The sequence below is a fragment of the Urtica dioica genome, chromosome 4 (assembly GCF_054948205.1).
Source record: "Urtica dioica subsp. dioica isolate 48M chromosome 4, U.dioica_male_clone48M_v1_H2, whole genome shotgun sequence".
Lineage (NCBI taxonomy): Eukaryota > Viridiplantae > Streptophyta > Magnoliopsida > Rosales > Urticaceae > Urtica > Urtica dioica.
In genome coordinates, this window is record NC_142759.1 from 39070129 (window position 1) to 39097133 (window position 27005).

A 27005-nucleotide genomic window follows, 5' to 3' on the forward strand; every position below is an offset into this window, starting at 1 on the left:
GGCCGAAGCCTTGTTTATGAGAATTTTCCATTAAAGAAAAAACTATGGAATGCTTACTTTTTATAGTTTGCCATAATTTTTTCGGTTTTCATTTTCATCTGGCCTCAATATTTTCTGATCTGGGTCCACCCACAAATAATGACAACGATATTTTTAACCTTGCATTATTTGACCATCGACCCCATGACTCGTGTAGCTTGTGCGCATGTCTTGGCACAATTATCACTTAAATAAAATTGCACAAATATCATGGCACAAAAAGGACACTTTTGTAACTTTCCACGGATAATTTTGTTAGACAAAAGATCAAGCCTATTTTCCACTGGAAATAGAAAGGAGAAAGGTATAATAATTTTGTCAAAAAAGAAAAGAAAATAAAAGAAAGGCATACTAATGCAGCTCAAAAAGGTTATAAGCAAGCTTATAAGCAAACGGTGCCGTATTATTTGGAGAGACCCCATTGACAATAATGAAAGGAGGCAAATGGAAATGATTACGGCGGGAGAGATGGGGGCACAAGAAATGATGGGAAATAGGCAAAAACAAATACCACTTTGCTCTTTCGAACACTCATATCATATCACACCAATATTCCAATATATGTTTTGTATATATATATATATATATATATATATTGTAAGCCACCAATAATCCAAATATGTTGGCGGTGCAAATTAAAATTAATGTTTCTCATATGGAATTAAAATACTAAATCTAATTCTAAATACCTTAACCTTTTGTTTGTTTGTCACACGGAAATAAAAGCAAGGAATTCTCACTTCACGTAACGTAATCATATACCCATAGAAAGTTGTTTTCAATATATACGAGGGAAAAAATAGAAATACTATAATATGCTTAAAATAATGTGCAGATTCTTTGGCTTTGAATAAATGTTCGTGACATGTCGGAAATAATTGGCTTATTTATATAATGTGTACAGCAATATTAATAGAATAAATACACAAAAGAAATTATATAGAAATACTTCTAAAGCTCGATTCTTTTCCTCTTCCAAACACAGATCTTGAGCTCTGAGTCCGAGTCTGAGATCATCATCGAACCACAAGCTTCTTTCAGCTATTTGGGTACTTGGGTTTTTGCCTAATTTTAACTTTCTTCATAGTTTGTAAGACTATATTTGGATCGAACATATAAGCTTGGGTCTCAAAGTTTAGAAAGATAACCCGCTAAAAAAAGTTTTTTTTTTGGGTATACTAGAAGAAGAACAAGAGGTTAGTACTCTGCATTTTGTTTTTCAGGTTCTTATTGATTCACTTGAGAACAAGTCTGGGTTTTTTTTTATTGGAATCTGGGTCTTGATTTTTTTTTTCTTCTTTCCTTCCTGAAATTTAGCTTCACCAGATTGGCTCAGAAGCTTTAAAGGGGGGAGAGAGAGAATAAAGACTTAAAAAGAACTACTTTTTATAGAAAAAAAGGTATAGCTCATTAAAGTTTTTAATGTTATCTGATTCATTCTGACCTCTTTGAGCATTTATTGCTTCATTGTTCATTTAGTTTCAGCCATGACTTATATGATTTAGTATTATTATGCACTGCTTATTATTCATACTAGCTCGTTAGAAGATTGGCCGTCCCTTGTGAATGTCATCCAAAAATGTTGCTTAAAGAGAAAGAAACCGCACCACTTTAGTCCTTATCTCAGCCTGATCATTCTCGATCTGTTGCCATCAATCTATATGAGCTATTTGCAGATCAAAACAAGCTATCCTCACTCGAGATTGCCTTGCTCTTTGATCCGAATGCAGGAGATCAACGGTCTGATCGTTATACATTGATAATCTGTTGAGATCATCACTGAGATTATGGGGTGTCAGTGCTCGAAACTGAATCCGTGCTGTTGGGATTCCCAGTTCAAAGCAGCCGTTCTCGAAGCTCCAGATGTTGGTGGGTCTCTCTCTCAGTTATAACCATTTCGAGCACCACTGCGTTTTGTATTTAATTGTTTGTTTTGTTGGTTAATTTTCAGATACGGATGGGAATGGCGAGGTCGACGACGTGGCTGTGTTTCGCGAATTCACGTTCGAGCAGCTAAAGAACGCGACGTCGGGCTTTGCGGTGGAGAACATCGTGTCGGAGCACGGAGAGAAAGCCCCGAACGTTGTTTACAAAGGGAAGCTGGAGAACCACAGAAGGATCGCGGTGAAGCGCTTCAACAGAATGGCCTGGCCCGATGCCCGCCAGTTTCTGGTCTGCGTTCATTCCTTCCATTTCTTTCAAGCTCTGTCCTAGTGCTGACTAGTTTCCATTGTAGGACGAAGCGAGATCCGTGGGTCAGCTCCGCAACCAGAGATTGGCCAATCTGCTCGGTTGTTGTTTCGAAGGAGACGAGAGGTTACTCGTCGCTGAATTTATGCCTAACGAAACACTCGCCAAGCATCTCTTTCACTGTAACAATTCCTTATAACCTTTTCTTCTTCTTTTTTTCTTAACTAATCGTTTTCTTCTGTAAACTGAAAATTTTCTTTTATTTGTGTGATCAGGGGACAAGCAGCCAATGAAATGGGCGATGCGATTGAGAGTTGTTCTACATCTCGCACAGGCTTTAGAATACTGCACGAACAAAGGCCGTGCTCTTTACCACGATCTTAATGCCTACAGAGTCTTGTTCGACGAGGTTCGTTTGCTTCCATATTCTTTTGAATCGTTTTTTTTCCCTTCTTCTCTTAGCCGAGCTGATCGGAGTCTGAAGTATGAAATATAATTTCACAGGAAGGAAATCCTAGACTCTCGACCTTTGGCCTCATGAAGAACAGTCGAGATGGGAAGAGCTACAGCACAAATCTCGCTTTTACTCCTCCCGAATATCTGAGAACTGGTGAGTTGCTGCAATTAATAATTAATAAAACTTGAAAAATCTGATTGCTTGTATTTTGTGTGTATTTCTACAGGAAGAGTGACACCGGAGAGTGTAATATACAGCTTCGGAACTCTCTTACTCGATCTTCTAAGTGGAAAACATATTCCTCCAAGCCATGTAAGAGTTGAAGATAATCGAATCATTACTGATATATTTATCGTCGCTTGTTACATAACTGAGCAATCAAATCTTGCAGGCTCTTGATCTTATAAGGGACAGAAATCTTCAGATGTTAACAGATTCTTGCTTGGAAGGCCAGTTTTCTGACAACGACGGAACGGAGTTGGTACGATTGGCTTCGCGCTGTTTACAATACGAGCCCCGAGAACGGCCCAACCCAAAGTCACTAGTCACTGCTTTGACTCCACTTCAGAAAGAGACTGAGGTCCGTTCTGATACATATTACTTTCTTCAATTCTGATAGAAATGGCTGTCACTAGTCTCCTTAATCATACGGACTCTTTTCATGGTGGTCAACTCTATTTTATTTTCTTCCCTTGGTAGTGGTTTGTCCTGTTTTATTTATTTATTTTTATTTTTAATTATAATTGTTGTGATTCTATTAAGGGGTTATAGTATATTCATAAACGTTTCTTTTCCTCTCTGGCCAAATGTTGTAGAGTATTCATCCTATTATTTGGAGGTTGGGGCCTCTTTCTAAGGCCAATATTGTTGACCTAGCATCATCAAAATATTGACTCGTGTTTTTTCTTTACAGGTTGCTTCATATGTGTTGATGGGCATACCGCACGGAAGCTCATTGGCTCCTCTGACGCCACTTGGCGAGGCTTGCTCGAGAGGAGATCTGACGGCCATTCATGAGATCCTCGACAAGCTCGGCTACAAAGACGATGAAGGCGTCACAAATGAGGTTTCTTTAATTCCCTTTTTTATTGTGATTGAAACTGTGTTCTTGGATGGTATTTTCACCGAAAGAACGTCTTTTTTTCCGCAGCTCTCGTTCCAAATGTGGACCGACCAAATGCAGGAAACTCTAACTTCCAAGAAGAAAGGCGATGTCGCGTTCAAGCAAAAGGATTTGGCAATGGCCATTGAGTGCTATTCACAGGTTCAACTTTTATTTATTTATTTATAACAGAAAATTACGAAAGTAGTCGACTTAAACGTTTGACATTGCTAAATAGCCAACGTTTGGTAAGTCTTAAGTAAATAACCACTTTCAGACCTAAATATTAGGTAAATAGCCAATGTTTGATATATGAAAGTAACTATTTACCTGAGATTTACATCTGAAAGTGGCTATTTACCTAAGATTTACCAAATGTTGGTTATTTAGCAATGTCAAACGTTTAAATTGACTATTTTTCTAATGAACCAAAAAAAAAGTTTTTAGTGAAATTAGAGCCCCCTAAATTATATTTGTAAGTTTTCTCCCCCTCAAGTTAAATAGTTCTTATTTTCATGGTAGATGAATATACGAGTCTAATCCATGTATGTAATGATTGTATATGATATTGTAGTTCATTGATGTGGGAACGATGGTATCTCCGACGATGTACGCTCGTCGGAGCTTGTGTTACCTGATGAGCGACATGCCTCAGGAAGCCCTGAACGACTCAATGCAAGCTCAGATCGTGTCGCCAGTCTGGCACGTCGCTTTGTATCTTCAGTCCGCCGCGTTGACCGCGCTCGCCATGGAGACCGAAGCACAGGTGGCGCTCAAGGAGGCCTCGGCTCTCGAGGCCAAGAGGAATCCCAAGTGAATAACAAGAAGAAAGAAAAAGCTTCATTTGGTTCTTTCCTACCATTATGATTTGCCATATTACAGAAGCATTATTTATCTTTATCCCCTTCCAATGAGTGCTTGGAGAGAAAATAATATTTAGGAGAAGTGTGGAATTATATATATATATATATATATATATATATATATATATATATATATATATATTTGGTGGGGTTTTTTTTTCTTTCTTTTATTTCTATTTTGGTTATTCTGTGTATGATTTGTTTTCTTTTGTACGCGAGAGAGAGTCCACATAATTTCTTTATTTATTTTTGTCAAAAAGGGGAGTAAAAAAAACATTGTAAACCATGAGTTGAAGCTGAGAGTTGTTCACAAGATAAGCTTGTAATTGGTGTACAGATTGAGGATGATGTGTTATTTATTTTATTTTTAAGAATCCTCTTTTACTCAAATCAATATATAATCTTTTGTCTAATTGATATTTTATCATTATACATGATTGTTTTATTGTCACAAATAAAGTGAGCACAAATCTCTTGGCGAGTGGAACCGGATATTCACTGGTTTATTATTGTCTACATCACCAATCCTCTGGCAGGTCCTCTACACAAACATTTGTTTACGTCGACCCCCTTGACTTCTCGGGCAGTCATTGTTCTTGGTATGCAGCTGAAGAGGGGTCAACGCTTCTCAGAGCAACACTTTTGTGACTCCCCAACCACCAAGTTTCGCCTCCCTTCATGCCACGCCTTAACAACTGTTGCTGACTCATATTGACGCCCACCTCCGCAGCCAAAGTTTCTGAAGACTCCATTTTGCCTCCCCGGCTCAATTGCCTTCGACACTCCAGCACGGTTTGAGATAAGGTCTTTCAACGTAGGAAAACTATGTCAAAATGCTCTCTCTCTCTCTCTCTCTCTCTCAGATAAACAGTATTTAAAATTGGCAATGGTAAGATGAAAATAACTAACCTAGCAAGCGCCTCTTGTTTATGGCCAAACGTTGCACACCTTTTGTGACTTGAAAAAAAATGTTAAAATAGTATCACATCCAAAAACTTCTGAAATTCTCTCCGTTCAAGTATTTTGTAAAACAAAATGCAAATAATGACATAACATATATATATATATATATATATATATATATATATATATTATTTGATGACGTATTACAAGTGAACACTCTTAACACTGGAGTTGTTTAGCTGAATTTATATATTTTGGAACCGAAATAATAGAAGAATATGATCGTCAATGAAAGAGAGTAGTAATGTATAAAATAAAAAGTAGGTAAAGCAAATAACTAAAAGAAAAGAAATCTATTTGCGAAAAAGGGCCCAACCGGGTTCGAACTGGTGACCTCTTGATCTGCAGTCAAATGCTCTACCACTGAGCTATGGACACCTGTCCAGGAAATATGAATTATATATGCCTCGATTGAATGTTACACCAAATGCATCTAATTGTTATTAGGGATATTAACACTAATAATACCATATGAATCTCACTAACCAGATATAGCCCAAAACCAAAAAATTGACACATATAATACATATCCCATTATGTAAAGACTATTATACTCTCTTAACTATCTTAAACACATCCAGACTATTATATCCGGTTCTTCATCTTCTTTATCTAAAAAAAAATCGCTCAAACCCCGCTTCCCGCTCAAACCCCTCTTCTCGCTCAAAACTCTCTCTCTCTCTCTCTCTCTCTCTCTCTCTCTCTCTCGCTTAAAAATTGGGCCAGCCGATCTGTGTTTCTCTCTCTCGCACGATCTTTGTTTCTCGCTCTCTCACCCACGATCACTGTTTCTCGCTCTCTCTTGCACGATCTCGATCTAGGGTTTCTCAAAAGCCGATCGAGCGTCTCCGATTCCTCTACTCGACTGAGTGTCTCCGATTCCTCTACTCGACTGTCTCTTCCCCAAGGTCAGTCTCGTTTTGGTTGATTATTTGAAGATGATCATAAATTGTATTTTCTTTTACCTTTTTTGCCATTGAGATTGTTGTTATGGTTGATTTATTTAAGATTATTGTGTAGATTTTCGAAAATGATTGTATTTTTGGTAATCTGATGATCGTGATATGCAATTGTAGTATTTAACAGTTGGTTTTTATTTTTTTTTGCTTTGCTTTTGCGATTGTTGCTATTAATTTTCCGAATGTTCCTCTACACAATGAATTTAGTTATGTTACTTTGTAGACATATTTTAGTGGCATCAAACTTATGAGTAATTGGGTTTTGTTTTTCTTTTGTTTGTGGGAATAAATCATGCAGTATGTTCATCAGGGATCTGTTTGTGGTCTTAGATGTATACGAAATGTTAGATTTTAATTATATTTTCAAGAGTTTAGATAGTGTAGAGCAGAGATTGCATGAAACGTTGTTCATCTATCTCTATGTGTGTGTGTGTCTATGTGTGTGTGTGTATGAGATTGTATGATGCTACAAGCTTTAAAAGGGTTAGTGTTGTAAAGTGTTGTAAAGCTTGTTTTGAAATGCAAATCTGTCACAGAGTGAATTAACTTCGTGACAGATGTGTCACGGATGCCCACTTCTCATTTCCTACTTCGTTGACAAGGTACAGCCGTATCAACGGATCTTTCTTGTCCAACATGCGCATAAACTTTTGATATTCAAATATAGTATACGCTTTTGCTGCACCGTAGAACTTCCAGTTGAATTCCTTGCCAAGTTTTTTGAATTTTGCCTTGACGTTATTCTTCACGTGGTATGCGCAAAAACCATGTTCTTCTCTTGGAAAAACTTTCTTCACGGCGTTAATGATCCCGGTGTTTCGGTCGGATACGATGACCATGTCTCTCTCCCCCAATGCTTCCTTAAGTTTGTTGAAGAAGTAAAACCAGGACTTGGAGGTTTTTGACTCACCAACACCATAGGCAAGCAAGAATATTTGCTCATTCGCGTCCATCGCGGAAGCTGTAAACATGATGCCCTTGTGATAGTTTGTCAAGAAGGCTGCATCAACAATTATGATAGGCCGACAATACTTTCATTCCATGTCTAAACGGAGCCAAAGAAACGAAAAACTACATGAAATATTTATGACGATAAGTTTTTAGGTCAATGAGATAACCTGGATTCTTTTGCTCTAACATGTACTTGTATTTTGCAAGAGAGCCATATGACTCATCCTCAGTCTCATATAAGGACTCTATTGCACATTCTTTTGCCCTCCATGCTTTTCTGTATGAAATATTGACTCCAACCTCTGTTCGCATGTAACTCTGGATCTCCTTTGGGGTACAACTATGTACTGTTGGATCAATTAATTTGTGTTTCACTCTTTCTCCAACCAACTTTGCAGTAGCCTGCAGTTTCCCTTTTTGTCTGTCCTCCACAGAACAAGCGTGCTTTGGATCATATCTCGAAACATAAAGACTTATACTGTTGTCGGTCCTTTTCGGCGAACCGAAAATCTAAAAACAATTCGACGCCGGCCGGATCACCCAACGGGCCCCGGCCGCCTCGGCCCATGCGCGCTCCGCGCCCTGCCGGCCATGCGCGCCCGCGCCCGGACGGCCATGCGTGCCTCGCGCCCTGCCGGCCAAACGCGCCCGCGCCCTGCCGGCCATGCGCGCCCACTCCCTGCCGGTCATGCGCGCCCGCGCCCTGCCGGTCATGCGCGCCCGCGCCCTGCCAGCCATGCGCGCCCCGCGCCTTGTCCTTCTGTGGGCTTCCAAGTGGGTCGGCCCATGGCCTTCCCTACTCCTATAAATACCCCCCCCCCCCCTAGGGGAAGAAAAAGAGATGCTGATTCAGCCCCACAACTTTCTCTCCAGAGAATTTCCAAGAGAACATTTTCTCTGCATTCTCTCCTCCGGCCTGAGCGTGCCCGACGCCGCCGGCCCGTGCGCTCCCTGCGCCGCCGGCCGTGCACGTCTCACGCCCCAGGCTGTGCGGCCCGGGCCATGTGCGCCCTGCGCCCTGCGAAGTCGGCTGCGCGCGCCCTCACACCTCCGGCCCGCGTGCGCTCCCTGCGCCCCGGCCCTCCGGCCCGCGTGCGCTCCCTACGCCCCGGCCCTCCGACCCGCGTGCGCTCGTCGCGCCCCGGCCCTCCTGTCCGTGTGCGCTCCCTGCGCCCCGGCCCTCCGGCCCGTGTGCGCTCCCTGCGCCCTCGCCCTCCGGCCCGCGTGCGCTCCTCGCGCCCCGGCCCTCCTGCCCGTGTGCGCTCCCTGCACCCACGCGCCCCCGGCCCGCGCGCGCTCTCGCGTCCCGACCCTCCTGCCCGTGTGCGCTCCCTGCGCCCCGGCCCTCCGGCCCGCGTGCGCTCCTCGCGCCCCGGCCCTCATGTCCGTGTGCGCTCCCTGCGCCCCGGCCCTCCGGCCCGCGTGCGCTCCCTGCGCCCCAGCCCTCCGGCCCGCGTGCACTCCTCGCGCCCCGTCCCTCCTGCCCGTGTGCGCTCCCTGCGCCCCGGCCCTCCAACCCGCGTGCGCTCCTCGCGCCTCGGCCACCTCGGCCGAGCACCTTTTCCACCTCGGCCACCTCGGCCGAGCGTCCTTGTCGCCTCGGCCGCCTCGGCCGAGCGTCCTTGCCACCTCGGCCACCTCGGCCGAGCGTCCTTGCCACCTCGGTCTGGCATTCTTGCCACCTCAGCCAGACACGCCCGCTACCGGGCACGCCGCGCCCGGCCAAGTCCTGCGCCCGGCACGCCCCGCGCCCATCCAGGCGACATGTCTCGCGCGACCTGCGCCCTCTTGGGCGTGAGGCCTCGCGCGCCCCGCTCCCGGCCACCCGGTGGGCCTCAAGGGCCCGGCCCAAGGCCTCTCTCCACAACCATAAATCCCCCCCCCCCTTGGGGAAGGAAATGGGATCTTGATTGATTCATTCGAGAACTCTTTACTTCTCTTCTCTCGAGAACTCTCTCTCGCCCTCTTGTGACATTTCCAAGAGCGCGCACTCCTCCTCCCTCGGCTCAGAAACAAGGACCCCCCTCCACGAGAGGGAGCGCGCTCCTCTTCTGCGACCCGAGCTTCTGCGGTACACACCGCTCTCCTGCTTCTTGGCCCTTGAGCTAGAACTCCGAGCTACGAGGCAAGCGACCCCTCTAAAGTCTTCACTAGAAGCTACGAGCCCGGTCCCCCTCTAAAGCCTTGGAGTCACAAAGCCTCTGAGCCCAAGATAGCCTCCCAATACACAAATTGAACTACGTTCTGACCTGATCCCGACTAAAGGGTACGTAGGCAGCCAACCTTTGGCACGGTCACAACCCCCAAAACACACCTCAGGGTTTGGAGAGTGCTGCTCGGTCTACAAGCTCCCATTTTTGGCCCGGGCGCGATCACTTGGTCCGGCCTTGGATCGAACCGCCCGAGGTATTTAATCGTTGTTCATTTTCGTGCGACAACATTTTGGCCCTAGAAGGAGGGGACTTCCCGACTCACACAGCCCGAAATCCCTTCTACAGCTCGACCCCTTTCTTCTCGACTCGAGAAAGACATGAGTGGTCAACCACCTGTTCGTTCTGAGGGCGTAAACAACCCCGAAAACGCAACTGCGGTGAAGAAATACTTCCTTCGCTCCCGAGCGCAAGGCGACGAGGAGTCTCTCAATGACGAGAGTCACACTCCCTCGCCCCCTCCACCTCGGGACAGTCGGGACGACCGCATCCTTGAGATGGAGGCGAAAATCCGCAAACTGAAGATAGCCAAGGCAAGGTACCATCGCCTACTAGCAGGCAAGGCGGCTGCGTAAGGCGCCCCCCACGGGGAATCCGAGGACCTCATGGACGAGGGACATGATTATGACCCCGACTATGAAGGCTTGGAAATTTCGGCAGACGTCGAGACTTCTCTCACCAAAGACAAGGAACCTCCGTCCGTACCTCACGAGACGATACAATCCACCAATGAAGAGGCCAAGCGAGTTGTGCACCCGCACAATGACGCTATAGTCCTTAAGGCCCAGGTGGCCAACAACTTGGTAAAAAGAGTTCTTATTGATAACGGCAGCGCAGCCGATATAATCTTTAAGACCACCCTCGAGCGCATGAAGCTCGGGGGGCTCCGCCCTGTCCCGACTCAAACCCCTCTGCTTGGGTTCACGGGAGAAAAGGTCATGACCAAAGGAATCATTGATTTATCGGTCACCTTTGGAACTACCGGAGGTATCAAAGTCATTCACATGTCGAGACGCGCTCATAACTCCTCGAGTTGAGTTCGCTCCTCGAATCGAGTCCCGACCCACGAGTTGACTGACTAGTCCTCGTGTCGAAATTACGCACGACTCCTCGAGTCGAGCTCGCTCCTCGAGTCCATTTCCCTCCTCGAGTCGAGCTCGCTCCTCGAGTCGAGTTCGCTCCTCCAGCCGAGCTCCGAGTTCGCGAGTCGACTGATGCTCCTCGTGCGGACTCTTCACGTAATTCCTCGAGTCGAGCTCGCTCCTCGAGCCCAGTTCATTACTCGAGTCGAGCTCACTCCTCGAGTCCAGTTCGCTCCTCGAGTCGAGCTCGCTCCTCGAGCCCAGTTCGTTCCTCGAGTCGAGCTCGCTCCTCGAGTCCATTTCCTTCCTCGAGTCGAGCTCGCTCCTCGAATCCATTTCCCTCCTCGAGTCCAGTTCGCTCCTCGAGTCGAGCTCCGAGTCCGCAAGTCGACTGATGCTCCTCGTGCAGACTCTTCACGTAATTCCTCGAGTCGAGCTCACTCCTCGAGTCCATTTCCCTCCTCGAGTCGAGCTCGCTCCTCGAGTCGAGTTCCCTCCTCGAGTCGAGTTTGCTCCTCGAGTCGAGCTCCGAGTCCGCGAGTCGACTGATGCTCCTCGTGCAGACTCTTCACGCAATTCCTTGAGTCGAGCTCGCTCCTCGAGTCCAATTCGCTCCTCGAGTAGAGCTCGCTCCTCGAGTCGAGTTCGCTCCTCGAGTCGAGTTCACTCCTCGAGTCGAGCTCGCTCCTCGAATCCAATTCGTTCCTCGAGTCGAGCTCGCTCCTCGAGTCCAGTTCGCTCATCGAGTCGAGCTTGCTCCTCGAGTCCAGTTCGCTCCTCGAGTCGAGTTCGCTCCTCGAGTCAAGCTCTGAGTCCGCGAGTCGACTGATGCTCCTCGTGCGGACTCTTCACGTAATTCCTCGAGTCGAGCTCGCTCCTCGAGTCCAATTCGCTCCTCGAGTCGAGCGCGCTCCTCAAGTCGAGCTCGCTCCTCGAGTCGAGTTCGCTCCTCGAGTCGAGTTCGCTCCTCGAGTCAAGCTCGCTCCTCGAATCCAATTCATTCCTCGAGTCGATCTCGCTCCTCGAGTCCAGTTCGCTCATCGAGTCGAGCTCGCTCCTCGAGTCCAGTTCGCTCATCGAGTCGAGCTCGCTCCTCGAGTCCAGTTCCCTCCTCGAGTCGAGTTCGCTCCTCGAGTCGAGCTCCGAGTCTGCGAGTCGACTGATGCTCCTCGTGCGGATTCTTCACGTAATTCCTCGAGTCGAGCTCGCTCCTCGAGTCCAATTCGCTCCTCGTGTCGAGCTCGCTCCTCGAGTCGAGCTCGCTCCTCAAATCCAATTCGTTCCTCGAGTCGAGCTCGCTCCTCGAGTCCAGTTCGCTCCTCGAGTCGAGCTCGCTCCTTGAGCCCAGTTCGCTCCCCGAGTCGAGCTCGCTCCTCAAGTCGAGCTCGCTCTTTGAGCCGAGTTCGCTCTTCTAGTCGAGCTCGCTCCTCAAGTCGAGCTCGGTCCTCGAGCCCAGCTCGCTCCTCAAGTCGAGCTCGCTCCTCGAGCCCAGCTCGCTCCTCAAGTTGAGCTCGCTACTTGAGTCCAGTTCGCTCCTCGAGTCGAGTTCGCTCCTCGATTCCAGCTCCGAGTCCGCGAATCGACTGATACTCCTCGTGCCGACTCTTCACGCAATTCCTCGAGTCGAGCTCGCTCCTCGAGTCCAGTTCGCTCCTCGAGTCGAGCTCATTCCTTGAGCCCAGCTCGCTCCTCAAGTCGAGCTCGCTCCTCAAGTTGAGCTCGCTCTTCGAGCCCAGTTCGCTCTTCGAGTCGAGCTCGCTCCTCAAGTCGAGCTCGCTCCTTGAGTCCAGTTCGCTCCTCGAGTCGAGCTCGCTCCTCGAGACGAGCTCCGAGTCCGCAAAACCGATTGGCACTCCTTGCGCCTAACCTACGCATCTCCTCGAGTCTAGCTCGCTCTTCGAGCCGAGCTCCGAGTCTACGAGTCGACTGATACTCCTAGTACTGACTCTTCAAAAAAAAAAAGAGGGAAGAAAAACCTTAAGCCCCCCACTCACGGGAGACAAAGGCTTAAGAAGCTCGGGCCCCCGACGGCCCATCAGGCTTACGGGTCCGAGAAAAGACATCGGCCTTGTTGGAATTGATCTAGGGTTTAAGAAAAAGATTAAACGCTTCGGAAAGCGGCGGAATTTTAAAAAATTTATTTTCAAGTAAAAACGGTTTTTACCAACCTAGACAAGTGCAAGTACATGTAATTAAAATCTAATATGAGCTAGAAGTTTAGTAACCTTTCTTGAAGCTTGAACTTTGAAGAAGCTTTTGGAAAGTTTGCAAGGCTCGTCTCCCCTCGCAGCACGTCTCTCCTTCTTTCCTCGGCACCTCGAGCAACCACGAAAGTTTCTATCACTAAATCACTCGAAATAAAGGAATTAGTGAGTGGGCACTTTTAAACACTACGACTTAAGAACAAGTCTTGAAGTCGCAGAGCTAAACACTAGGTCGAGTGAGGACCTAGGTGCCAAAACAAGAATAATCGAAAATAAACTAGAGAGAGAGAGAGGAATTTCGGCCACAAGTTCTAGAGAGAGAGTCTCTCAAATCTCTTAAACTTGGATGAATGAAATGTGAGGAAATGAGGCTCCTATTTATAGGAGAGGTCTCACCTTCAATAAGGTAGTTTCCTCTTCTATAGAATATCACATATTCATGAGCCAATTTCCTCTTTTTCCCTTTGAGACACTCGGCCAACACAAGGCTTCTAGAAGCCTTGATTTGTTTCCTATTTTGTTCAAGGCTTGCCTTTTCTCTCAACATGGCCGATTCCCTTATGCATGCATATGCAAATTTGTTTCCTCTTTTTCTTTTGTCAAGTATCTAAATACATTTATGCACAAAATAAACTCTCCTATTTCTCTATAGGGTAGGCGCCCAACATGTCTCTAGAAGGAGCTTCTAGAAGCTTCTTCATTTATTCATGAGAACATGAAAAAGGCCCATTAAGAATTTTCAATAAAACTCTTATGAAATGAAATTAATTCACGAGGCCCAATGATCAAGTCATGGCCGAGTGACATTAAGTCATCAAATGAACTTGTCAAAAAATTTATTGACATTCATTTCATCCTTTGTCTCAAAAGACAAAAATACCCTTTTAACTATTTTCGTTCTTGTTTTGACTTAGCTTCCAGTTTAACTATTCCTATCGATGTGATTCGTGACAGTGACCTCATGGACCCAAATGAACAAAGCTTGAGCTAAACACTTGGACTCAAAAGTTCACAAACCTTTTCCAAGTTTAGCTTAATGCCAACTGACTCCACTAAAGAGCTGACACTGAAAATCTCTCGGTTCAAATGAATTTGTTTTCTACTCAAGAATTCGACCTAATTATGATGAGCGGATCCACTGAATATTATCTATGTTTACCCTTCATGAATGTCATCAGCTAGTCGGGATTTACTAAATTACCATTTTACCCTTCTAGATGTTATTTCCTCAACTCCTTTGTCGCTTGTGAATAAGTTAGAAACAATGTATTGACGAGGAGCTAACAAGTCACATTGTTTCATCCAAAAGAGTCGGGACTCAATTTGGACACTGGCCAGTTCATTTATTCACACTCCAAGGAACAAAGCATGAGATGACATACATTGCATTTCAGCAATCTTTTACATGAATTGTATATCTATGAGAACTTCACAAAGTTACTCATGACATACTCACAACTTAGTACTTCACCAATAGGCCCTGTTCGGAATCACATAGTGAGTCCGAACTCTGACTTTCTCAAATGAGAATACTAAGGTGTGAAATGGCATGTCTCATTTCAGGATTAAGGTAAGCATGATGCAATTCATACATAGTGACTTCGAGACATAAGAGGTTAAATGGTTTGTTCTTATCTTGTCTCTAGAAGTGCACTGGTCAATTCAGTACCTTCGGAAGATACCTAGAAGAACTATAGAGTCTCCAACTCTCAATGCCTCATAACCAGACATCATAGATTCTTCTAACAATCATACTGAGGTCAATAGTCCTTTGACCCTAAGATTGCGAATATATCGTTTTAAGCAAACTACGAAGAGTTTGTTCATGCAAATCTACATTTGTCTCTTCGTAAGTTGTTAAGTTTGTTTATGGACTAAAAGACGAAGGTTTTATCATAAAGCTTCAAACAAAGAAAGAATGAATGAACGTTTCAACTTTATTAATGAATGAATAGGCAATTACAAGCAAGAGTCTTCATGAGACTTTATTACATCAAATGTACAAAATAAAGATTACAACTCTTCTTGTGGGCATCAAATGAACTCCATGGGCAGCTGGAAGGTTCACTCGGCCATTGGCCGAGTGAACTGCTGGAAGGTTCACTCGGCCAATGGCCGAGTGAACTGCCTGGGCGGCTGGAAGGTTCACACGGCCATTGGCCGAGTGAACTGCTGGAAGGTTCACTCGGCCAATGGCCGAGTGAACTGCCTTGGTGGTTGGAGGGTACACTCGGCCATTGGCCGAGTGAACTGCTGGAAGGTTCACTCGGCCGATGGCCGAGTGAACTGCCTTGGTGGCTTGAGGGTTCACTCGGCCATTGGCCGAGTGAACTGCCCAATGGCCGAGTGAGCCATTTGACCTAGCCAATGGCCGAGTGAGCCATTGACTCGGCCCATGGCTGGGCAAGGCGTTTGACTTGGCCATTGGTTTGGGCCGGCCCCTGGTTGAGTCAGGGTTTCGCCGCCCAAGACCTCGTACTAGCCACGTGGGTCGAAGAGATGCCTTTGTTCCCGTTGGCCCTAGACGGGCCGACAACATTAGCCCCCCGAGTTTCCGGTCGAGCGTAGGTCGAGTGGAAACTCAAAATCTACGCTTTTATGCGGATGCGGGATGAATGCTCTCGGGTTTGCATCACGGGGAACGGCCTTTGCGCGTCGCGAGGGACGGCGTTTGTGCGTCACGAGGGACGGCTTTTATGCGTCACAAGGGACGGCTCTTGTGCGTCGCGAGGGACGGCTTTCGTGCGTCGCGAGGGACGGCTTTTGTGCGTCACGAGGGACGGCTCTTGTGCGTCGCGAGGGACGGCTTTTGTTGCGCATGGCTTATTTTCTCGACTTACCGACGAAGGTATAATCGACTTGCACGTCTTTGTTGTGCGCTGCTTATTTTCTCGACCTACCAGTGAAGGCGTGATCGATTAGCACGACTTGGGCCTCGGGGGGTCTCGGTGTCACGTTTGCGTGATCGGGTTTTCCGCGGACGCTGGCCAGACCAGATACGCCCTGGCGGACGCAAGCCTTGAACCCATTTGTAACTCGTTGCCCATCGGCTCACGAGCTGGGCGGCGAGCGCGATGCCACATTTGTGTGGCCAGGTTTCCCGTGGACGCTGGCTAGACCAGATACGCCCAGCGGACGCAAACCTTGAACCCATTTGTAACTCGTTGCCTGTCGGCCCACGAGCTGGGCGGCGAGCGCGATGCCACTTTTGTGTGGCGAGGTTTCCCGTGGACGCTGGCTAGACCAGACACGCCCAGCGGACGCAAACCTTGAACCCATTTGTAACTCGTTGCCTATCGGCCCACGAGCTGGGCGGCGAGCGCAATGCCAATTTTGTGTGGCGAGGTTTCCCGTGGACGCTGGCTAGACCAGATACGCCCAGCGGACGCAAACCTTGAACCCATTTGTAACTCGTTGCCTATCGGCCCACGAGCTGGGCGCCGAGCGCGATGCCACATTTGTGTGGCCAGGTTTATCGTGGACGCTGGCTAGACCAGATACGCCCAGCGGACGCAAACCTTGAACCCATTTGTAACTCGTTGCCTATCGGCCCACGAGCTGGGCGGCGAGCGCGATGCCACATTTGTGTGGCGAGGTTTCCCGTGGACGCTGGCTAGACCAGATACGCCCAACGGACGCAAACCTTGAACCCATTTGTAACTCGTTGCCTATCAGTCACGAGCTGGGCGGCGAGCGCGATGCCACATTTGTGTGGCCAGGTTTCCCGTGGACACTGGCTAGACCAGATACGCCCAGCGGACGCAAACCTTGAACCCATTTGTAACTCGTTGCCTATCGGCCCACGAGCTGGGCGGCGAGCGCGATGCCACATTTGTGTGGCGAGGTTTCCCGTGGACGCTGGCTAGACCAGATACGCCCAGCGGATGCAAACCTTGAACCCATTTGTAACTCGTTGCCTATCGGCTCACGAGCTGGGCGGCGAGCGCAGACTCAAGACTCAACTCGAGGGCTCATGTAGAGCCTGCACGAGGAATAGTTAGTTGACTTGTGGACATGGGACTCAACTCGAGGGCTCTTGTAGAGCCTGCACGAGGAGTGGTTAATTGGCTTGTGGACTCGGGACTCAACTCGAGGGCTCTCGTAGAGCCTGCACGAGGTGTTTTGTGGAGAGTCGGCGCGAGGAGTATCGGTCGACTCGCGGACTCGGAGCTCGACTCGAGGAATGAACTCATCTCGAGGAGACATGTGAAGAGTCGGCACGAGGAGTATCAGTCGACTCGTGGACTCGAACTCGACTCGAGGACTCACGTAGAGCCTGCACGAGGAGTTTCGTAGAGAGTCGGCGCGAGGAGTATCGGTCGACTCGCGGACTCGGAGCTCGACTCGAGGAATGAACTCATCTCGAGGAGTTACGTGAAGAGTCTTTCTTTGGGACCTCCGGCCTAACCATCGGCCCCTTGAGACTTTATTATTATTTTTGTTTTTGAGTTGTTGTTGAGTTGTTTTTGATTGAGCTTTGATCCCTGTTAGCCCCCCGAGTTTCTTGCGTTTGTGAGACGAAGGCCAAGAAACTCTTGTGTTGGAAGTACACAATAGTGCGTGTCAAGAAGTTGTCATGTGTAGAATGACTCTTTATTGCAATAAAGGGGGTTGTTACAGGTAGTCATGGCACTTGGCCTTCTTTTGAGAAAAAAGAAAATTACAATTTTGAAATCAAAGCGATCATGAAGCCGATCGGGTTCGGGCGTGAATTTAAAGGTCGAAGTCGCGATTATCATGGCTTGCTAGCAGATGCGACGAACTCCTTGAAGTCCCCACCTCGAATTAGGGAATCAATTCGCTTCTTAAGCTGGTTGCATTCGATCATCACGTGCCCGTGATCTTTGTGGTATTCGCAGAACCTACTTCGATCTCGCTTCGCGGGGTCCTTTGTGAGTGGAGCGGGGCTTCCCAACTCATCGCGGCGTAAGCTCAGGATCCGGTCGGGCGTCGTGTTGAGAGGGACGAAGGATCGCTTCGGGGCTGGAGAAGGGTGGTCATTAGGGACTTGACCCTTCCGGCGCCTTTTCCTTCGTGACTCGGGACCGACGGCCGGTATCACAAGCGCGGCTGCGCGCTTCCGGTTGGGTGCTCGATCAATGTTGGGTGGTCGCTGCCCCAAGACGATCGCGGTCTCGCGTTGAGCGTCGAGTTTTTCTCTCAAGTTGAACTCGTGATCTTCTCTTTGAGAGCTGAGGCGGTCTCTCAAGTCTCCGGAGGCCGTCCCTATCACCCTTGTTAAGGGCGTGTCACTCAGGCGACGCCTTTGGCAGAGGCCGCGACCATCGACGTTGTCACCTTCACAAGGGTTTTGGACGCGGATGGTGAGCTTGGAGCGTCCCTTTCGGGACCTCGAGACCGAGCGTCCTCGGGTATTGCGCGAGCTTTGACGCCTTGACGTGGTCACCCGAGGGTGTCCCCTCGAGGGCGCGTGCGTGTGCTCATCGGAAAGTTGACGTCTCGACGCGGTCGCCCGAGGGTGTCCCCTTGGAAGCGAGCGCGTGCGTCCCCTTTCGTGAACAGCGTGGTCGAGGTTGGTCTCGTGGTTGACGTCGTCGACGTCGTTGGAGTCGAGGAGGTCGGCGATGAGCGCGCCGGTGACGCCGGGGCGGTCTAGGAGCTCGGCGAGCCTTCGAGCCGTGTCCTCTCGGACTGCGGCCTCGGGGTCGTTCGTCAGGTCTCGGGGCTGGCTCTCATTATCACGAGGTTGCCCTTCGAGACCTTGCGCAGAGCTTTGGAGGGCGTGCCTCAAGCTAGTTGCTCGGGCGCCCACGGAGGTGGCAGTTACATGACTCATCTCTCGAGAGTCGTAGGTGTAGTGATAGAGGAATGGAAGGGAGAGCGTCAAGGTCCCCTCCTTCTAGCGCCAAAATGTCGTCGCTGTTTTTCGGACAACTATTTAGGAGTCGCAGACGGTCAGACCCAAGGCCGGACCAAGTGGTCTCGTCTCAACTCGAGCTTGTCGGGCTTGGTATCCCAAGCCGTCCCTTAGCTATAGGTTATCTCTATCTCGTCCAAGCACCTGAAATGTAAGCAAAAAGGTGTGAACTACAAAGGGGAAACAGGGGGGGTGCCCCTGTTTACCTCTCCGACGCTCAACATTAGTGGGATTGAGGTGGAGTATAGAGGTTTTAGGGGTGGTGAGAGGCCAAAGATGAGCAAAACGAGCGAAGTACGAGTTCGGCAGCGTTTCGGGACTCAAAATTGGATTCCCTGGGTCAAGGGAGGGACCCTTGTATTTATAGGCGGCCAAGAGGTGGTTTGAAGACTCCTTGGCCAAGTGAGCATGCTTGAGTCGGCCATTTGACTCTTTCAATGGCTGGGTCGGCCAATGGCCGAGTGAACATGGTGGTGAGGTTCACTCGGCCATTGGGTGAGTGAAAAGCTTGGGCCGGCTGAGGTTCACTCGGCCATTGGCCGAGTGAACTGCTGGAAGGTTCACTCGGCTAATGGCCGATTGAACTGCATGGGCAGCTGGAAGGTTCACTCGGCCATTGGCCGAGTGAACTGCTGGAAGGTTCACTCGGCCAATGGCCGAGTGAACTGCCTGGGCGGCTGGAAGGTTCACTCGGCCATTGGCCGAGTGAACTGCTGGAAGGTTCACTCGGCCAATGGCCGAGTGAACTGCCTTGGTGGCTGGAGGGTTCACTCGGCCATTGGCCGAGTGAACTGCCCAATGGCCGAGTGAGACATTTGACCCAGCCAATGGCCGAGTGAGCCATTGACTCGGCCCATGGCTGGGCAAGGCGTTTGACTTGGCCATTGGTTTGGGCCGGCCCCTGGTTGAGTCAGGGTTTCACCGCCCAAGACCTCGTACAAGCCACGTGGGTGGAAGAGATGCCTTTGTTCCCGTTGGCCCTAGACGGGCCGACAACATCGGCCTTGTGAGGTCTCTTCTTAGTTCCAGAGGCGGAGGCTTTGTGCTCAGTAGCATGTGCCTCTCCTTGATTCCTCTTTCTCTTAGTGAGACCTACAGCAGTGTGAAGTCCCTTCATAAGCTTGGTAACAGTGTACTCTAGCTTGTTTATGAAGTAGTTCATCTTGGAGGTATCAAGAGATGCGGGGAGAGTTTCTAAGATCATATCTATGATATTCTTCCCATCAATCTCAGATCCTAGGATTTCCATTTTATTCAGAAAACTAATGATCAGTATCATGAAGTCTCCAACAAGAACCCTAGCCAGCATATGACAGTTCATAAACTGTCGGACTGCTTGTAGCCTTGTTTGACGCCTTTGCCCTCCAAACATTTCAAGGAGATTGTAGAGCATGTCAGCGGCAGTCTCGATGTCACGATGTTGCTCTTTCAGCATATTGTTCATAGATGCCAAGATATAGCACCTCACAATCTCATCGGATCGAAGCCTTGCCGCTAAGGCGTCATTGTCCTCTTGAGTTGAATCATCATTCGTCAGAGGAGGACACGGGGTGGTGAGTACCCATTTGTGGGTATTATGTCGAGGTTACGTTTCGAATCTACGTAGTTTTCATTTTCGAGTTTGATCGAGGAAAGAAAGATAGAGAGATGGTTGAGAGACATATTGCTTATTTAAGTTGAAACAAGTTTATGATTAGTCTTTGGTTTAGGATTTAAGTTTTATTAAGACTTTTATAAAATCCAAAGGTGTTATAAACCAAACGATAATTTACTCCCTCAAGAGAAGGCCGCAAAAAATCTCCTTTTATAAGTAAATGACACATCATTAATGCTAAGCCAAGATGTCAATACATCTATTTTGACTAGCCACCTTTTAAATTGGTTTGATCACTCACATCCTTTCGCAGAGCCTCAAGGGAGGATTACTAGGGATTGAGCCTAAGTGTGCAACCAACCACTTAGTCCAAAAGGTCAACTTTGAAAAACAATCCCCCAAAGGGAGGCCTTGCCATCATCGTCTCACTCTCGGACGTAGCTCATTGAGCAATGATCGAAGCAATAACGCCTTGGAGTACTCCCATTTAAGTGAGGGTCGCAAGAGCGGCTCTTAGTCCCACGTTAATTGCTTCTTTCATTAGTGTTGGGGATCGTGGGTTACAAACAACAAGTATAACCCTCCCACTTAGTTTTTGGAGTTGGTTCATCGACTCTTATAAGTTCGGAAACAAATTTCCTAGTTAGAGAGCGACAGAGCGGACAACTAGAAGAGAATCCTAGATCGACATGTTCAGAGTAGTATTAGTGCATAAAGGCACAAGGGACATACTCGATCTTTTCCTATTTTCTATTTCGGGAAAGTGCGTGAGGGAAGTGTGAACTTCAACTCACTCGAACACTTGAAAGTTTGAGATTACACATCTTTTTATTTTTCGGCTTGTCTACAAAGAGACCTCCCACTCAAATTTTTCAAGAGCATATAGATTTTGAACATATGTGATATAGATATAGTTTTGAAAACATTTTGAAAACTTATTTGATTTGGGTGACAAAATATTTTCAAGTTTGAAAGTGAAAACGGTTTTTCAAAATTCAAACTAGTTTTGTAAAAACTCAATTTCAATTAATCTTTCAAAAATCAAAACTTTTTAATCTTACAAATCATATGTTTATAATCATATGAAAAACATTTTTGCTCAAGAAAATTTTCTCATTAGAGTTCTATAACTCATGGTAGTGGGGTTTGAAAATCCGGATTTCTAAAAAACTGGTGTTTCGGAACAGCCGCGCACCTCGGAGTAAAATCGCCATATCTGGCGGTTCCGATGTCCTTTTGAGCCGAAACCGGTGGCATTGGACAGAGGACAGACAGAGCTTTAATTTGATTCAAGAATCATTAAATTTAGATTTCTGAGCAGAGAGGTATGCCACTTTTAATGCGGGTTTACTCCAGCTCGAAGAAAAAGAAATAATTAAAACTTGGTCCTTTTTAGGTGCGAAAAAGAATCGAGTGTAACGGAACGTTTTATGAAGGTTGTTAAAGATTTTATTTTTTTTATTAGCAAGGTAATAACATGATATAAAAGAAATAACAACAAGCATAAAACGAATACGGTAAATAAAAGAAACTACAAAGACAAGGCAACTAGTCACAAAATTTACCAAAATTTCTCAAACCTTTAAAACACGTTTTTCAATATAAAAAATTAAAAACTTTTAGAACTGATTCTAATGTGTTTTAAAAACATCCCAAACTCATAGAAAATCAACATGGTTTTTAATTTAAAGGCATGAGCAATAAATTAAAAAAAATCTAAGATAACAATTCTAACTTGTCACAAAATTAGTAAACTTTCGAAAATGATTTTCAAGCTCATAATTTTAAAAACATGTACATGCTAATCTTTGACCATAGCTCTGATACCATTTGTTGGAATTGATCTAGGGTTTAAGAAAAAGATTAAACGCTTCGGAAAGCGGCAGAATTTTAAAAAATTTCTTTTCAAGTAAAAACGGTTTTTACTAACCTAGACAAGTGCAAGTACATGTAATTAAAAACTAATATGAGCTAGAAGTTTACTAACCTTTCTTGAAGCTTGAACTTTGAAGAAGCTTTTGGAAAGTTTGCAACGCTCGTCTCCCCTCGCAGCACGTCTCTCTTTCTTTCCTCGGCACCTCGAGCAACCACGAAAGTTTCTATCACTAAATCACTCGAAATAAAGGAATTAGTGAGTGGGCACTTTTAAACACTACGACTTAAGAACAAGTCTTGAAGTCGCAGAGCTAAACACTAGGTCGAGTGAGGACCTAGGTGCCAAAACAAGAATAATCGAAAATAAACTAGAGAGAGAGAGAGAGGAATTTCGGCCACAAGTTCTAGAGAGAGAGTCTCTCAAATCTCTTAAACTTGGATGAATGAAATGTGAGGAAATGAGGCTCCTATTTATAGGAGAGGTCTCACCTTCAATAAGGTAGTTTCCTCTTCTATAGAATATCACATATTCATGAGCCAATTTCCTCTTTTTCCCTTTGAGACACTCGGCCAACACAAGGCTTCTAGAAGCCTTGATTTGTTTCCTATTTTGTTCAAGGCTTGCCTTTTCTCTCAACATGGCCGATTCCCTTATGCATGCATATGCAAATTTGTTTCCTCTTTTTCTTTTGTCAAGTATCTAAATACATTTATGCACAAAATAAACTCTCCTATTTCTCTATAGGGTAGGCGCCCAACATGTCTCTAGAAGGAGCTTCTAGAAGCTTCTTCATTTATTCATGAGAACATGAAAAAGGCCCATTAAGAATTTTCAATAAAACTCTTATGAAATGAAATTAATTCACGAGGCCCAATGATCAAGTCCTGGCCGAGTGACATTAAGTCATCAAATGAACTTGTCAAAAAATTTATTGACATTCATTTCATCCTTTGTCTCAAAAGACAAAAATACCCTTTTAACTATTTTCGTTCTTGTTTTGACTTAGCTTCCAGTTTAACTATTCCTATCGATGTGATTCGTGACAGTGACCTCATGGACCCAAATGAACAAAGCTTGAGCTAAACACTTGGACTCAAAAGTTCACAAACCTTTTCCAAGTTTAGCTTAATGCCAACTGACTCCACTAAAGAGCTGACACTGAAAATCTCTCGGTTCAAATGAATTTGTTTTCTACTCAAGAATTCGACCTAATTATGATGAGCGGATCCACTGAATATTATCTATGTTTACCCTTCATGAATGTCATCAGCTAGTCGGGATTTACTAAATTACCATTTTACCCTTCTAGCTGTTATTTTCTCAACTCCTTTGTCGCTTGTGAATAAGTTAGAAACAATGTATTGACGAGGAGCTAACAAGTCACATTGTTTCATCCAACAGAGTCGGGACTCAATTTGGACACTGGCCAGTTCATTTATTCACACTCCAAGGAACAAAGCATGAGATGACATACATTGCATTTCAGCAATCTTGTACATGAATTCCATATCTATGAGAACTTCACAAAGTTACTCATGACATACTCACAACTTAGTACTTCACCAATAGGCCCTGTTCGGAATCACATAGTGAGTCCGAACTCTGACTTTCTCAAATGAGAATACTAAGGTGTGAAATGGCATGTCTCATTTCAGGATTAAGGTAAGCATGATGCAATTCATACATAGTGACTTCGAGACATAAGAGGTTAAATGGTTTGTTCTTATCTTGTCTCTAGAAGTGCACTGGTCAATTCAGTACCTTCGGAAGATACCTAGAAGAACTATAGAGTCTCCAACTCTCAATGCCTCATAACCAGACATCATAGATTCTTCTAACAATCATACTGAGGTCAATAGTCCTTTGACCCTAAGATTGCGAATATATCGTTTTAAGCAAACTACGAAGAGTTTGTTCATGCAAATCTACATTTTACTCTTCGTAAGTTGTTAAGTTTGTTTATGGACTAAAAGACTAAGGTTTTATCATAAAGCTTCAAACAAAGAAAGAATGAATGAACGTTTCAACTTTATTAATGAATGAACAGGCAATTACAAGCAAGAGTCTTCATGAGACTTTATTACATCAAATGTACAAAATAAAGATTACAACTCTTCTTGTGGGCACCATTGACAACAGGCCTAACCCGACGCACCCGCGTTCGCTCACTCCAGGGTGAGCGGGCCCAAAAGGCGTCGGCCTAACCCGACGCACAAGGCCTAAGTCCCCCACGGGGATACAGACTTAGGAAGCTCGGACCCCGACGGCCCTTCGTGCATACGGGTTCGAGTAAAACGTCGGCCTTCCCGGCGTGCCGTAAGACGCGTAAAGGCGCAGGTGAAAGACGTCTTCCGAGACGCACGTAAGTCGCGTAAAGGCGCTGCCTCAAACCCGAAAAAGGCCAAATTTGAGCCAAACAAAGGTTCGCTAGCCTCAGGGCACGAACACCTAAGACGCCGGCCTAACCCGGTGCAATAGGGTTTGAGTTAAAGACACCGGCTTAACCCGGCGCAACCGCGTTCGCTTGCTCCAGGGCAAGCGGGCCCAAAAGACATCGGCCTAACCCAACGTACCCGCGTTCGCTCACTCCAGGGTGAGCAGGCCCAAAAGACGCCGGCCTAACCCGACGCACCCGCGTTCGCTCACTCCAGGGTGAGCGGGCCCAAAAGACGCCGGCCTAACCCGGCGCAACCGCGTTCGCTTGCTCCAGGGCAAGCGGGCCCAAAAAAGATGCCGGCCTAACCCGGCGCACCTACGTTCCGACGCTCAAGGGTGCTAACACTAAAAAGACGCCGGCCTAACCCGGCGCACCTACGTTCCGACACTCAAGGGCGCGAACGCTAAAAAGACGCCGGCCTAACCCGGCGCACCTACGTTCCGACGCTCAAGGGCGCGAACGATAAAAAGACGCCGGCCTAACCCGGCGCACCTACGTTCCGACGCTCAAGGGCGCGAACGATAAAAAGATGCCGGCCTAACCCGGCGCACCCACGTTCCGTCGCTCAAGGGCGCAAACGATAAAAAGACGCCGGCCTAACCCGGCGCACCTACGTTCCGACGCTCAAGGGCGTGAACGATAAAAGACGCCGGCCTAACCCGGCGCACCTACGTTCCGACGCTCAAAGGCGCGAACGATAAAAGACGCCGGCCTAACCCGGCGCACCTGCGTTCCGACGCTCAAGGGCGCGAACGATAAAAAGACACCGGCCTAACCCGGCGCACCTACGTTCCGACGCTCAAGGGCGCGAATGATAAAAAGACGCCGGCCTAACCCGGCGCACCTACGTTCCGACGCTCAAGGGCGCGAACGCTAAAAAGACGCCGGCCTAACCCGACGAGCTCGTTCGCTCAAACAGCGCGAGCTCGAAAATGCTGGCCTAACCCGGCGAGCTCAGTCGCTCAAGCAGCGCGAGCTCGAAGACGCCGGCCTAACCCGGCGAGCTCGTCGCTTAAAAGCACGGGCTCCAAAAGACGCCGGCCCAACCCGGTGCGACATGCACGTCCAGTCGCCGAAGGCGCGGACGCAGAGCCCCCGGGAACTACCAGGTGCGACCTCTTCGATCGTCGGAAGGCACGAAGTGAAGTCAATGGGCCACGGCCGCATTAGGCACACCGAATCATCGGCCTAACCTGATGGGCCGATGCCACCGTTCAAACACGGGTCGGCCAACCGCCTAACTAGGCACAAACGCCCCCTCACGTCGAACGTCTAAACGACGACGAGTCGTAACGACGAAATGAGTGGAGGACGAACCCTAGTTAAGGACGCAAAACCTGCCAAAAATATTGGTAAGGATACAAGCCCTTCGGGCCACGTTAGCCCACGAAGAAGGCGCATACGAGCAAAAAAAAAAATGTTCGAAAAATGAGATAAGCATTCAGCACGAAAGCAACAAAAATATCTCATAAATAAAAGAAGCCACACGGCTCAAACAGTACCCTCATCTAGCAGGGAAAACAAGGTGTCGAAGAAGTCAAAAGTGACCCCCCGGGCCTCGTTCTCGGCAGCGGTCGCATCTCGACATTCCATCGCTCCGGCGCGACGGGCCTCCTCGGTCCCTATGTCGTAGTCATCCTGCAAGTCGGACGCTCTTCGCTCCGCTTCTGCAAAGCGGGATGAGAGGCGGGCGTTCTCCTCCGCTAGAGAGTAGCGCTCGCGCTCCGCCCGAACGCGCGCCGCTTCGCTCGAAGTAAGCTGGCGGTGCGACGTCTCCAAAGGCATCGGATCGAGCATCCAGTTGCCTCCGAAGGTCGGTAACCTCAGTGCGAAAAATCTTCGCTGATCGTGTCATCACCTCGCGAGCTCACCGTTCTTCAGTCAGCTCCCCCGCCATCTTGGCCACCGACATCTGGGCTCCATCGCGCTGATCTCGGGCGATATGGAGTTCCACCTTTGTCTCGCGAAGTCGACCCCAAAGGGTCTCGAGTTTCGCCCCCGAGTCAGAACCGTGATCGACTTGGGCTAGACTAGACCTCAAACGCCCTTGAAAAATTAAAGTTCATGACCCGTGACTCACGAGCCATGAACTTGGGGGGCTAATGTTGTCGGTCGTTTTCGGCAAACCGAAAATCTAAATCAATTCGACGCCGGCCGGGCTTCACCGGCCGGATCACCCAACGGGCCTCGGCCGCCTCGG

At 47.6% G+C, this 27005-nt stretch overlaps 1 protein-coding gene and 1 non-coding gene across 3 annotated transcripts; one reads left to right on the plus strand and one right to left on the minus strand.

Annotated features, from left to right (window-relative positions):
• The first annotated feature begins 907 nt into the window (after nucleotides 1–907).
• On the plus strand, nucleotides 908–5064 carry LOC149401532 (serine/threonine-protein kinase BSK3-like). 2 transcript variants are annotated; one of them, XM_089611243.1, is made up of 12 exons: nucleotides 908–1235; nucleotides 1357–1439; nucleotides 1716–1908; nucleotides 1991–2211; nucleotides 2276–2411; nucleotides 2505–2638; nucleotides 2734–2839; nucleotides 2913–2998; nucleotides 3078–3266; nucleotides 3600–3752; nucleotides 3837–3950; nucleotides 4363–5064. In XM_089611243.1, exons 3-12 carry the CDS (start codon nucleotides 1827–1829, stop codon nucleotides 4603–4605), a joined length of 1464 nt encoding a protein of 487 aa, XP_089467369.1. In that variant the 5' UTR covers nucleotides 908–1235; nucleotides 1357–1439; nucleotides 1716–1826; the 3' UTR covers nucleotides 4606–5064. The 2 variants fall into 2 exon arrangements, with proteins under 2 accessions (XP_089467369.1, XP_089467368.1); XM_089611242.1 differs by having other exon boundaries at nucleotides 1357–1438; nucleotides 1768–1908.
• An 856-nt stretch (nucleotides 5065–5920) lies between these two features.
• On the minus strand, nucleotides 5921–5993 carry TRNAC-GCA (transfer RNA cysteine (anticodon GCA)). Its single transcript has one exon. It is a non-coding gene; the product is annotated as a tRNA-Cys (tRNA).
• Nucleotides 5994–27005: the final 21012 nt, after the last annotated feature.